This window comes from Coturnix japonica, chromosome 4 (assembly GCF_054131305.1).
Source record: "Coturnix japonica strain WE chromosome 4, WE-NBRP24, whole genome shotgun sequence".
NCBI classification, from domain to species: Eukaryota; Metazoa; Chordata; class Aves; order Galliformes; family Phasianidae; genus Coturnix; species Coturnix japonica.
The window spans coordinates 20,726,163-20,740,192 of record NC_140666.1 but is presented as its reverse complement, the minus strand read 5'-3'; the positions used below and the strand labels follow the sequence as shown (position 1 = coordinate 20,740,192).

At 42.1% G+C, this 14,030-nt stretch overlaps 1 protein-coding gene across 8 annotated transcripts in view; it reads right to left on the bottom strand.

Moving 5' to 3' along the window:
- The window catches only part of AMOT (angiomotin), a 55,436-nt gene that overhangs the window by 5,052 nt on the left and 36,354 nt on the right, over positions 1 to 14,030 (bottom strand). For all 8 annotated transcript variants that reach the window (XM_015860443.3, XM_015860448.3, XM_015860445.3 and 5 more), the window contains 3 exons: positions 13,278 to 13,423; positions 3,506 to 3,655; positions 1,695 to 1,885 (listed from right to left, as the gene is read on the bottom strand). In XM_015860443.3, the coding sequence (XP_015715929.2) occupies positions 1,695 to 1,885; positions 3,506 to 3,655; positions 13,278 to 13,423 (487 nt within the window). The remainder of the gene's footprint in view (positions 1 to 1,694; positions 1,886 to 3,505; positions 3,656 to 13,277; positions 13,424 to 14,030) is intronic.

Genomic DNA, 14,030 nt, shown 5'->3' with positions numbered 1-14,030 from the left:
AACATGTCATCCTACTTGTTGCTGTACAGTCAGAATGAAGATACTGTGCTATGCTTTATACCACTGTATGATTCCTAATGCTTAAGAGCATGTTACTGACATAGCTATGTGTTAACATAGTATTAATTAAAAAAACAGTTGGAGTTACCAATAGCTGCAACTCATTGTAATTAGAAACTTACTCTCTTAGACCCAGCAGCCCTAAGAACTGACTGATAAATGTACATTTAACCCTGCAAAAGTTCAGACCAGGAACAGCAACAAATGAGTCTGAAGGGCATAGGAAGGTCACTCATCAAAGAACCCTAACGTGACCTAGATTCCTGCCTGTGCTGTAAAGCATCCTTCCTGCAACCCCATCTTCCTAAGGGATGCTATTTTTCACCACCAAAGAGAAAGGAAAGCAAATTTGTGCACAGTGTAGATGAGGTTACCGTTGAAATTAGTGAAATCCCTTACAGCCTGTTTTTGAGAAGGCTATAATAAACTGCATGTAAACTGGCAGCGGTACTGATGGAACAGTTTATTTTAAGGGAGAAGGAGCTAGAAGGAAACGGAAAAGTAGGTTTGCTCTTTCCTGACTGGAAAGCATTCTTTGTTCATTTAACAAAACCCGAACAGGCCTAACACATCCCCTCTCACCCCATGATAAACAATAGACCAGACCTCTATTTATCAGTGCATGCTGAAAATATAACATAGCCTCGAGGGCCAAGCGGTATCAAAAGCCTTTAAACAATCACTGGGGAGGCAGAAAACAGTTCACAAGAAGCATCAATACCCCAAAATAACAGCATGCTTGGGGAGCAAGGTAAGTCTTTAACTGCTAACACAGCAGATCTGCAACTTTGCCCCTGTAATTTCAGTATGATCTTATGTGCTAGGAAGCCAGCTGCGATAACATCCCCATTTGAATCTTGTCTGTGAAACAATCTAAAATAAAATCTGCTGTTAAGAAACTGAAACTAGTGATCAATGAAATTACATGTAAGCACTACCTGAAGTTAAAGAGTTGCTCTCCAATAGCAGTGCTTGTTTACAAGCGAGCTGAAGACTTGGGCCTATTTATAACCATAATAACTGCTTCTATACAGCTGCATTGGAATGTGAGCTTGTTACCCAATTTCAGACACCCTTCCCTTCCCACTCCCACAAGAACTACTCTCCACACACAGCAGAATGTTTTGAGCAGAATTTCCTAGTAGATGCTTCTGGTTAGTAACCATGTGGAGGACAATACCACAAAGTAATTTGCAAAAACATTCTGGAGAACAAGCAAGCCATTCAGGGCGAACGATGTGAATCACCAAACTCACCCCATCCCACATGACTTCAGCAAGGACTGACTCCTGTTTGAAAAGAGAAAAAAAAAAGAAAAAAAAAAACCCCAACAACGCTCCTCACACATCTATTTTTGAAGCAATAGCTTCTAGGAATGGCTTAGGAGAACTCCAGCCTGGAATATGGCTCTTGCATGTTGGGGAACATTCCCTTGCAAAAAATTTCTTATAGTTAAGTCACACAGCTCCCAGGCAAAACAGCCAAGCTCCACTTGTATGCAGAGGTTTGAGAAGATGTGCAGACCACAAGCAGAGGTATTCTGGGAGGGTGATATGACAACACTGTTTTGTGGAAAATATGACATTCAACAGGAAAAAGAAAATAATCCCTGTACTATGAATAGTTTAATTTACCTCTGAGCAGCCACAGTTGCAGCTGCATCTAAAGCGAATTGTCTCATCACACTCTCCTCCAGGTATTTCTGTTCCCACTTGGTCATGTCAGCTTCCAGAGCAAGAATCCTTTCTTCCTTCTCGCGCAGGAGTTCCATAAGCGCTGTGGCATTGTATTCAGAGACGTTGGCAGCCTGAGATGTGCCCTGACGCTGATTTGAAAAGCAAAGCAAAGAGAAGTGTCAGGATGCACCTGTTAGATTCAGGGTTGGTTGGTGTGCTTTTCTCTGAGGGGCAGGGGCAAGAACCCCCCAGAGTGAATGTGAGGCAGACTGCGTGATCTAATGGTCTCCTTTAGAGTTGGACCTAATACACCTGCGGGGCAGCACAGCCTCCCTATGTCCAAACCTGGAAACAAGCTCATATAGTGCAAGCCAGGCTCCTTCTACATCCAAATGTTGAAGCTTAAAAGCCATAAAATACCAAGAACTGCACCAACTGCTCCCTAGAAAGACAGTTTAAGTCACAGCACTTGTGGTAGAGCACTTCCTTGTGCTACTTCAGAGCTGGTCAATACTAACAAGTGGGTATCTGAGATGGAGAATACTCCTTAAGGCCTTTTCTCAAATGCAAAGCCACAAGAGCATGTCAGAGAGCTGGATATGCTACTCAGGACTGATGTCTCTAACCTGTCCATACTGCTTAAATAACTCAAACTTCCTTCCAACACCGTTCCAGCAAAACACAAACTAGTGTACATAATTCAGCAGAGTTTTAAAAAAATCCAAAATATTTTATAGCATAATACTGAATCAATATGATCTTTGTATACCTGTGGACTAAGTAGCTGGTGGTTAAAAATAATTTAGTTCTAACACAAGATCTGGAAGACAGACAACCTTTTCTCATAAATCAATAGAAAAAAATGGAGATTTGCTGTGCTGAAAGTTCAAAGATAAAACGGATAGTTTTATATGGAAATCTTATCTGGGATTTGTGTGATACTTGACTTGAAAACAAATGGGGCACGTAACCTGTTATACATTCAGCTCAGAATTCTTAAACCATGACGATAAAGGTCATTTTTTGCTTTGACTAAAGCTCAAAGTCAAAAGTCGGGTGTTCAGATTACCTCATCTCCCAAAGGTAACATGAAAGAAAATTTACCAAATTATGTTAACTCCTGCTTTTAGGAGCACTACAAAAATATGATTGTTATGTAAATATCTGTTCCCACACAGATGTGACAGTTGAGGACCAAATTTAACCTGAAACTAAACATGAATTAGAATATAGATGAACCATCAGGTTTGTAAATTATTCTGGAAATCTGCACAAGCTACTTCTTATTCATTTTTTTCTCCACTGAAAAAGACCCACACTACAATTCCAAGAAGATATCCTACATGAAGCTCCTTTTTCCAACAACTGCATTTACTGAACTGGTTTTGTGGTTTTGGCATTTTGTGTACTTTTTTTTTCATATAAAAGCCTTCTGAAGGCTTTTTCATTTCAGTCCAGCTGTTATTGACTTTCACTTAAAATTTCAAACTGTAAATAATACTTTAAAAATAATATAAGAATGAATATAACCAGGTTACCTATATGACTCTCTTATCACAGGATGCACAGACTGCTGCTCTTTTATCTAAATCTTCTGGTTTGAATGGAATAACTAAGTCAAGTAAAAACATAGGTCAGCATAATAGTTTTCAAGAGAAAAAAATGTGCTGATTTTACAAGATGGAAAAAACCATTGCCTTTCTTTTGCACATGCTGTAGTGTCAAACCCTACAAGAAGCCTAACCAGGGCCCAGAGAAAGACAGGATACCTGCTGCATCCGGAGAGATTCCAGCTCTCGCTCTAGCCGAGTCCGCAGCCTATGCTCCAGCTGTTCCCGTTTCTCACACGCTGCCTGCAACTGAACCAAGGCCTGCTGCATCTTCTCTACTTTCTCAACATAGACCTGCTTCTTCTTGAGCTGAAACAAAAGGGAAAAAAAAACAGCATAAGTTAAATGAGGAGAACTTTTGGCTCCATGTGCCTTAAAGAAAACAGCACCGCCAGCCAGGAGGAACATGTCCACATTACTGCTGTCAGGGTGCCCTGGATTTCAAACAAGCCCGATGTTACAAGTCCTTCCCATGTCCACCTTCCTGCTAGGTTTATTTCTTCTTCTTGTCCTCAAGCATCTCCATGCTAGTGATGAGGAAATCAAGGTATGCCAAGTCTGTCATGGGATGTCATGATCTGGAATGCTGATACCCAGACACCTACAAGTTGGGAACAGCTTTTTCAGTGCAACACTGAAAGCTACTGTTGGTATCCTATTCCAGCCCCACAGCACTAAAATAATGAACAAGATGAAAGCATGCACTAGAGGCAGCCTGGCTTATGCTGGCAGTCCTGGCATTCACTTGTCATCTTGGCCTGCTGTGAGCTGAGGGGGCCTGCTCCACTCCTGCCACTGCTATTCATCGCCCATCTTGCAAACAACTGCCATCCTACCTTACCACAACAATGAAAACTTCCATGCTGAGACCCCCAGGAACCATCTTAGAAAGGTCACTTCACAGGTCACACAGAACAGAAATTAACTAAAATATGAATAAAATATCAGAACCAACCCCAGGCCTAACCCTGTCCCAGCGGACAGAATACTGCACATTTAGGGACAGGGTTTTCTGCTATAGAAATTACTCTAATAATTGCCATTAACTGACCTTCTGCAGCAAATCCGGGGCATTGCTTTTTTAACTGTAGATGTCATCAACTCTGAAATACGATAGTAGAAAGAAGGCAACATTTCCCAGCAGCCAGAAACAAAGCCCGGCAAAGCACCACAGCACAAAACACAGATTCTCTTACGCGGGTTCAAAGAGCTTCTCTACAGCCTCGTGGAAGAAAAGTCCATTGAGGGATTTTAAAGGACACTACTTTGAGCTCAGGAAGTCCTTCTTGGAAGTGGAAAGTATTCTGGGAAAGTATTATTTGTTGGTCCTATTTTTGCATTCCCTAGGAATCTGCTGGCAGTTATGGTGCAAACAGGATACCAGGTTCGTGGGGCTTTGATTGGAATGAAACGAGCTGTTCTTACATTGTGCCTTCCCTCCGGAAAGGTCTTATCACGTGTTTCTTCAAAATTTTCCCTTTTCAGACTCCTATTCCTTGAGGCAACCAGAGACTGCGGAGAGAGAAGTCTCCAAACACTATTAATCCCAGACATGGTATCCCTTTCTTCTCTTTCTAAAGTCAGCAGGCACCTAACCTCACAGCATGAATGCTGCTGCCCTAGAGGATTTTCCCCAAACAGCTATTTTATAATAAAAGTTACAGTAACGAGTGAGTAATCCAGCCAAAGGCCTTCCCACCAGTGCATGTACAGCAGAAAGGTATTTTTATGCTTTGATTGCTCAAGATTTCAGACTCGTTTGGGATGGGAGGGACAAAAACATTTTAAAACAACCTAATAGTCAACTGCTGCTCTGCAGAAAATCAATGAAAGTGCTATATTTAATAGATCTTTTTATTCCAGATCTTAATAACACTGATTTAAGGACTCCAATAAGTATATCAGTGTTACAGTCTGATTAACAGTAGCTCCAAGTGGTTATGTAAGAAATGCAGAAATGAGTCCGCAGTAGAACCAAGACATGGCAAGTGCCCAGCACCTTGGCATTGCATGGGATCCTGCTTACCAGCACAAGAGTAAGAAATGACCCAATCAGCAGAGATATACTGTGCATCGAGCAGAATAATAAGTGAAAATGAGATCTCTGCCACTCTTCTGTGCACAGAATTAAGGGCAAGGGGGAAAGACAGATCATTGGTTTCTCACTATCTACCACAAAACACTTAAAACTCCGTTCAATCTTCTAACACAATGTAAGTATGCTTTGCAAAAGGTAGCCCACAACACCATTTCGCTAGTTTCATAATTAATAAACCTGAGAACATATAGAGGTGGATTAGCTTTTTGGCAAGCATTCAAAGAATAGCAAGCGCCCAGCCAAAAAAGAATTAGGACACAGAAATTCCGCTGAAAGGTTCACTTTGAAAGTGCTCCCATCAGCCGAACCTGCAGGTGAAACGTTGCAACACCGGCTGTTGCCCAACTTAATTGCACTGCCTGCACATGCCTAACTCATGCACCAGACCTAAAGTACAGGCACAGCTCGTTCCGTGGCTTTTCATACAGCCTTTTTATTTCCCCTCACAAAACACACTTCATCTGCATGCATCAATAGGAATTACAAACATGAGAAAACTTAGGGTTTTTGCGTATAGTTTTTTGAACACAGAATCAACTCTGACTTTATCTATCCTCTTGATGTAAAGAGAACCAGAAATAATTCTTCCAAGCACAGCGGGATTTCATTACCATAAATTGATGGTATGATCGTTTTTTCCTAAGACAGGAATTGGAAACAGAGCTTCCTGAGTATTGTCAGTGTGCTGCAAACATAGAGAGATGGGAGGAAGGAAAAAAGCCAGCACGCTGAGGCTTGTTCCTGGTCAGCTGCCAAGGATTCCCAACCCTCTCTCACACAGCAAAGAACCCAAACTGGCTGCTCTGTGCCCAGGGCCATGGCAACATCTACCATAGGGGAGATGGCATCAAAGGACGCTGGAATTCTTTCCTCTGCAACAGACCTTGCAGTGAACACGTGCTCTAGATATGAGTTCATTCCCGAAGCTTTACAAGGATGCAGTCACACCCTTCCATCTATAATTTTAAACAAATTTGACAAGATAGTAATTTTCCTTTTGATGGTACCACATTTAACTAAGAAGCAAGCTCATGCACACATAATGTACTGTAACTCTTTTGCCTCGAAGGGTGCTATGAAAACACAGAGCATTTTACTTATAATAATATCTTTATTATAACACCCCTGGAAGACCGTACGATCTCAAATAACCTTGGTGCACGTCGGGAAGCAAAGCAGAGCATTTTGGCATGACTACACTCCTTCCCAACATTGCCTACAGCATACGGCACAACTCTATTAGTGCAGATAACTTCTTGTGGTCAGTCTATGACTATTTTAGAAAACATCTTAGCGTGGTACTGAAGGCCAAGCTTTATCAACGAGATTGTCTAATTAAACCATCTAGAACAAGAACAGTCACTCTCCAGTTCACATCTACCACGATGTTTACAGGACTGAGGATGGGAAAAATAGAGAAAGCAAGGACAAGGATGCTGCAGGAGTCTATAGTTTGCAAAAGCAGGAACTGATGCAGGGAATACCCCCAGAAAGATTCCTTGGCATCCCAAGCAAGCATTTCTGTTTTCATTTAATTTCCCCCTTTTCCTTGTCAAGATTGTTCTCTGCAATTGAAAGGCAGCTGGGAGAAGCAGGATACACTTGGGACTCAAAGGCTTCGTTGCTCCGAGTCTGGCTGACCTGAAATGCAAGCTGCTTCCAAGTTAGTCAGAAAGATTTACAGTCTGAAAATGTCTGCACACCAATATCCCTGAACTGCAGGGCTTCCAGCAATGGAAAACGAATCAACCACTACAAGCGTACAGGAATGAAATGATTAAGCAAATGTATTCACTAAACCTAGAAAACTGAAACTTGTTGTAAGAATCTTTCTGCTGAAGAAAGGATTTCTTAAGATGATGTAACGCCTGGCAGGAGGTAACGTGAAGATTTTTCTGCTACGGAGAGCATTTGCGTGGTCTAAAAACAATGGTCAAGGACAAAGTGCTCCTATCAGAATTAGATAGTTATTACTGTAACTGTCCAGCCAAAAAGGCATGAACATTCTAGAAGTCTGACAAACCCTGTTCTCCTTCACTGAAGGTAGACTTCTCAGCAAAGTCTTCAGCAAACCCACACTATCGCCATTAGGGATCCTGCTCCTCGCAGAAGAAAAGGCTCTGAAGAGCATGGATGTTTCATGCACACAGTGCAGGGAGCAGGGGTATGCAAGGATGAGCAATTCTCACTGCAAGTCACTGGATGTAAGGGAGGTAGAGGCTGCAACATCCTCCACACTGGAGCTGCCTCTGCAGGACAAATGTGCTCCTGGGCAGAGCAGGTGAGGGGGAAGAACGGAACTTATTTTGCAGAGATTCACCACTTCCAGATGCGTTACCGAGCACAGAGCTTTACTGAGGAAGAAGAGACGACTTCCTGCATAGCTAGCAGTGATTCAGAAACCCTCCCAGGCACTCTGACAAACCCCTCTTCTACATCTTGGACAGCTCCTATTTCACCAAATTGGTAACACTTGCCAGCATCTGCTCATCTCCCACCCACCACTTCTGACGTCTTCAAAGTCCTTTGTTTAATATATTCATGGTGTTTTCATTACATTCTGGATTTATCCTAAAGCTGAATCCATTCATATGCAGCTGAAAATGTGTTTCCCCACAAGAATTTGCCTGCTATGGCAGAAATGTAGTAAAGAAAAAGGACAACAAGCATGTTTAAACCACCTCTCCCTCCTGCAGTTGGAATATATTCCTCTAGGATGCCTTTGAACCCCCAAGTGTTTGAATTCAGGCCCAATAAGGCGCCACTGGCTTCAGCAAGAATGCATGCTGAAGCAATTTAGTAACACTATCCTCTTACTAGGGAGCAGTGTTTGTTGTATGGGAATGTCATAACGTTGTCTCTCCATTCATTTGTGTTAAAAGAAGTTACAACTCTCAAAGCCACCTCTGGAAAATTACTAACAGACAGAATATGAGAGGTAGAGACAAGGCAATAAAAAGCCAGTTCTACATCGTTACAAGAATACAGGTCATTAGACACGCACAGTAGTTACAGGCAAGAAGGGGAGTTTTCTCTGCTGACTACCCATCATCCACAAGATGATGACATCCAAAAAGTTGTTCCCTTTGAAAGCAACTCTGTCTGAAGCCTGATATATCTTTTTATAGACCCAGAAGTGATTAGGGAAAAAAAAAAAAAGAAGAAGAAGAAAAAAAAAAAAAAGACAAGCTTTCAAGCACACAAACTCTCCTTAGGGATACTTCCCTACAAGTCACAGCTCTGTTCTGAAAGTAGCTCAGATATAGTGTACAACATACAATAGCTGTCATTTGGAATGGATCTTTCTACATCTCCTCTCAAACAGAACCCTCAGTGTTATCAGACACAGCGCACAATTCCTCCTCACAACAGCTGAGTGGGAAATGAATATAGTATCTTAGCTCTGATATCGGTTTTATGTTGAACTCTGATGGCTGAAATATCTTATAGCCTCTAAATACAAGCCACATGGAGAAAAGATATTTCATTCAAGCTTCTTCCCTTCCCCTAACCCTGATCTGCAATCATAAGAGTATGATGATTTTGTTCTATTGCAAGGTATAGGCATGATGATGGCAAAGAGTAGATATAAATATCTTCTTGGCTGTACTCATTATTTTTCAATACAGTCTCCTTAAGGCACTTGTTAAAGTGGTGTCTTTGTAAAGCAGCGAAGAGAGGGAGTACAAGTCAAAGCACTAAAACAAAACTAAAATAATTTTCCTAAGTTGAACTGTTCTGTTCCACGGTACGAATCAAGCAGGGTAAGTAGAAATGACAGAATTCAATAAAAGCTCTGAAATTCCCTTTTTTTTTCTTTTTTGAAATGTAAAAGTAGTAGCTGTTGAACTCTCTATATCCAGCAATTGTGGTTAGGCCAAATATTCTACACCAAACTCCCTGGTGCAATATTACCAGCTTGGCAAGGACTCACAACGGGGCAGCCCTTACCCAGAGCCCCTGGCTGGTCAAGACAGTCATTTCTGCCTTTGGCCCAGACCAAAGCAAAGCTGAACTGCTTTGCTTGCCAAAGGCTCTCAAGGTGTATGCTAGGAGATGCTGGTTAAAGCACTACCAGTGGTAATTAATGATTTTACAGACATGAGCCATCTTTGACCACCACCCAGCTACACATCTGCTGCACAGAGCAGCTGTTCAAATCGGAATTGAGACCATGGTGGCAACCTGTGCTCCTAAGTGAAACATTTTAGCTGCATTAGCTGCAGATATTGGCACTGGCCATTTCTGTGATGTACGTTTTTAAGCCAATGAGTGTTTTAACTCACATATATTCAATGTATCTCAAAGTTCTTGCACGTACTGGAAATAATCTGAAGTTCTGATTAAAAAAAAAACAACACAGACATACTTCACTAGCAATAATTTTAACAAGCTGCTAACTTAAGCATTACTGTGCAACATCTGTTAAAGGGAAGAATGAAAATAGAGATGTGAAAACGGGTTAATTACTGGGTATCTTTATGTATAGTAGAGAAGTAGTAAAGTTTAAAAATGAGACATATAACATATACATACTTTGCAAGCCTGTCTAGAGGCATATCTAAGACTGTTTTAAATACCCATGATCACTCACCCCTTTTAGCACTTGGCAAAAACAAATTCCACACTATCTAATTTTAATGGCAGATTGTTCTAAACTTGAGGAGTCATTTCACCACTGCTAACAGACATGCGGAAATACTCTGAATGGCTGCTTTTACTTCCAAATGCAAAGTACCTCCAAGATCATTCCTTTCCCCATTGTTTTTAGCATTCCTTTATCTCTTCCTGCTCTCTAATATGAAATCTAAAATCCAGTGTGCATGAAACTCCCAAAGCTCCATAGGAGTAGAAAAGTACAAACGTTTTATATATGGGTGGTTTTGCTCAAACCCACAATTCAGGCAAAGGCTTTTAAATAGAACACTAAGTTCCAATGCTACTGCAACGCACAAATTCAGTCATTGTGATACATGGCTTATAGATCTCATTAAAACAAAAATAAGATATTCTTTTCATAAAGGTTCTGGTGAATACAAGGCAGGGCAACTCTGCTCAATAGGAAGTCAAAACGGAAGGGAAAAAAAGCCGAAAACTCGCATTACAGGATGCAACTGAAATATGCACACTCCCCTCAGGCCTTGAGCCAGAGTGGCTGCCAAACCTTAGCGTAAGAAACTCCACCCTCTTCTGCAGGACTAGGTTTGGAAATTCCTGACAATTACAGGGACTAGCAACCCAGATGAGGCTGGCAGGAAAAGAAGAAATAATTGACAAATTGTTTATATATCTTGGTCACTGAACCCCACTGACTCGGGCTGACATTCAGATTCCTTTGTGAATGGTGCCCTGAGCACCAAACAGCTTGCTTGGATATCTGTCAGCAAGTTACCATACAGCTCAGGGATTTCAGAAGTTCCCTCAATTTAAAGCTAATGAGGCAACAAATGCTTTCTAATCCTAAGTATTTCATTAAAAAGTGATTTGGAAAATCTGCAAAAGTGAGTTCATCCCTTCTTTTTCCTTTATTCCCCCTCATCTCTAGGAAAAAGCAGAGTTAATTCCTGCTCCTTCACTGAGACACTTCCATATTCATCTACAACAGGAAGGGTGGCACTTCCTGCACACCCTGGGATCTGAGCAAAGGTCAGATGCAAATGGCCACAAACCCTCATGCAATCTGAAGTAGGGCATTTCACTCTGTACCAGCAAAGGTGTGTTTGGGTATTTTTTTAAGCTATTATGCAATTTGGCCACATTTACCTACCTATTTGCCTGTTCTTTGCATCAGCGCTGAAACCACTTTTTCTAGTAAAACGATAGGTCTTTTGAAAAGCAAACATATAATTACTATTGCTTCTGAAGGCTCAAACTCTACATAGAAGTTTGACCTGGCCAACTGCTACATATGCTGACCGTGGCTGATTATAGCATCTCTATACAAGTCAGTTCCAAGCATGTGAATAATTCAAGAGAACCCATAAAGTTGTCTTGGGTACTTTGGTTCGTCACATGAGAGACTTCTAGAATCATTAAGTTGATGAAGTATGAATAAGAGGCAAGCATATTCCACACATCACAGGATCAATTGACAGAAGAGTCTGAAAGAGCCAAACAGAACCATCTCACGTGTTTTCCCTATACCTACTGCTCCCTGTCTCCCTGAGTCACAGAGGTGCAAGTCTGCAAGGATATGCTGCAGTCCTAATGAAATCACTGCACTTGTCAGCTGTGCATAAGGCTGAACGTGGCCAGTGATATTTAAGCATTCTTCTGAATCTACTCATCTTTCTTCACTATTACAAGCTGTTCCATGCAGAAGCTGGCTCCCCCATTTGTTGATACTAAGCACTGGACTGAACTCTGCAAGCATTCTAGTAAGGGATGCTTTTGAAGTGGCCTTGCCAGTGGTTTGCAGCAACACTGAGGGTGGTCTAGGAGAAAACAGTGCTTGTCTGGGGGTGGGGAAGACAGGGTGATTTGAAATTCGGAACAAAGGTGGGAGTCATCCTGTCAGTAAAATCGGGAGAAGAGAAACAGGATGGCATAAACCAGGTGTGGGGGCCTGGTAAGAAAAGAGAAACTGGACGCATTTCATGTGATGGAGAAAGGAAAGAGAGGTGGAGAACGTCAGAGAAAGACAACTAAAGCATGATGGCTGGTAAACATGCATCCATATCCTGAATGGGCAGAGCAATTCCAGGAGAGGAGATACTGAGGGACAGCCTCCGTGAAGTTGTAGAGATTAAAAGGATACGGCAAGGGGAAAAATGAAGCACAGCAGGGAAAGAAACAACAAGAGGTTTGGGGAGAAACTACTGAGGCAAATACAAAGCTTAGAGAAGAGCAGACTAAAATTAAGAAGGTGAGTGCGTATGTACCTGGGAGAGAATGAAAGCAGGCAAGTTATGACAGGAAGATGCTCACTTAGTATTGGACTGTTCCTCCTCTGTTGGCACAAAAGGATCCTGAACAGAGAGGAGGAAAAGCAGACAAGGAGAGGGGTCTGAGGAATGTCTCCAAGATGGCAAGATGCGGGTAGGTGTAAGCACAGCACTCCTGAGGGTGCTGGTAGGCAGGCAGATGGCAGAACTGAAGGAAAGAACAAACTTGTAGTGAAGGAAGTCTGTCTGGTCATGAAATTTCCTCCAGGGGCTCTCTATGGAGGAAGAGTAGGAGTAGAGGAAGCAGAGGCTGGGACAAGGAAATGGAGCCTTTGAGAGGAAAGGGGTGGGCAGGACAGGCAGTATGACAAAGAAGCGCTGCAAAGTGAGAGCCATGTGCAAATGACGGACAAGGCTACAAAAGAAACTACTGTGAAAGCTGTCCAGCTAAGCTGCTCAACTGCATTATCGCCCCTCGGAGAAAAGGGAAAGAAAACAACCAAGGTCACGTTATGCACAGCATATTACAAATGCCAGGCACATATAGTGATCTGCACTGTGAGCCATGATAGCCTGGTGTGAGTGGAACACCTGGCTAGGGGACAAGCTGCATTCATTTGCTATTAATTAAAAGTCCACCCAGATCTGAATTTCTGCCAACCCCAAGAATTTGCGAGGGCTGGGATTTCAGTTCCAGCCCACTTTTATCAGTTAAAACAAAAAGAAAACGAAACGTGGCTGCTTAGATGACAGAACTTCCAAGAAAATACAGATTTGTGGCTTATCTGTGAGCAGTTCAGAGGCTTAGCTAACCAACACAAAGCTAAGCTGATATAAACAGCTTTGAAGCAAGCAGATTTCCTTATTATTTGCACAACACAAACTTATTCCCACAGTCACTTTTACTGGAATGCAGATTACCCTCGTTTCTCTCTCCCTGCATCCTTACCTCCTCCTCCAGTTTCACCACCTTGGCCTGAGCATTGTTCAATGCCTGGTCTCGGATCTCAATGTGTCTTCGCTGGTCTTCATTGGTGGAGCGTGCAGCAGCCAGTTCTATTTCCAGTTTCTCCTTTTCTCGCTGTGTTTCTTTGTCTATCAAAATAAAGTGAGAGTTATCAACAGAAAGCACTCTTCTCTACTCAACTTTCAGGAGCTCTTCACTCCAGAGGTGAAGGAAAGATGGGGCAACTTGTACTGGAACTTCTCACAAGACACAGAACGCAAATCTATTGCTTAAGGGATAGAAAGTATGTGGCTTTCAAGGAAGAATTTGTAACGCTGAATAACATGCATGGTACCTTGAAGTAACTATATACCACAGTGCTAGCATGGAGGAATAGAAGATGCATCACTCAGTACAGTTAAGTAATTTGCTCTGATTATACAGATGGTTAGAAAAACTTGGCACCTCTTCACCTCTGAGCTTTCAACACTGGAAAACAAATGGGTAATCTTAATATCCCAGACTGGGGAGGGTAGATGACAAGCTTTTGTACCTGAAGACCTTGTACTCCCGTTTGTGGACTTGGTGTGAAGAAAAGGAAGGCTGTTCTGCCTGGGGCAGTTGCCCACCTTCTCAAGAGAACATGCGCTCAACCCCGCTTAGCTGTCAGCTTCACCAGAGGAACAAGCAAGGAAAACTCTCTGGGCCAGTACCTAGGCACCTGTATCTGTTCTGTCACTACTCAAAACACACCTA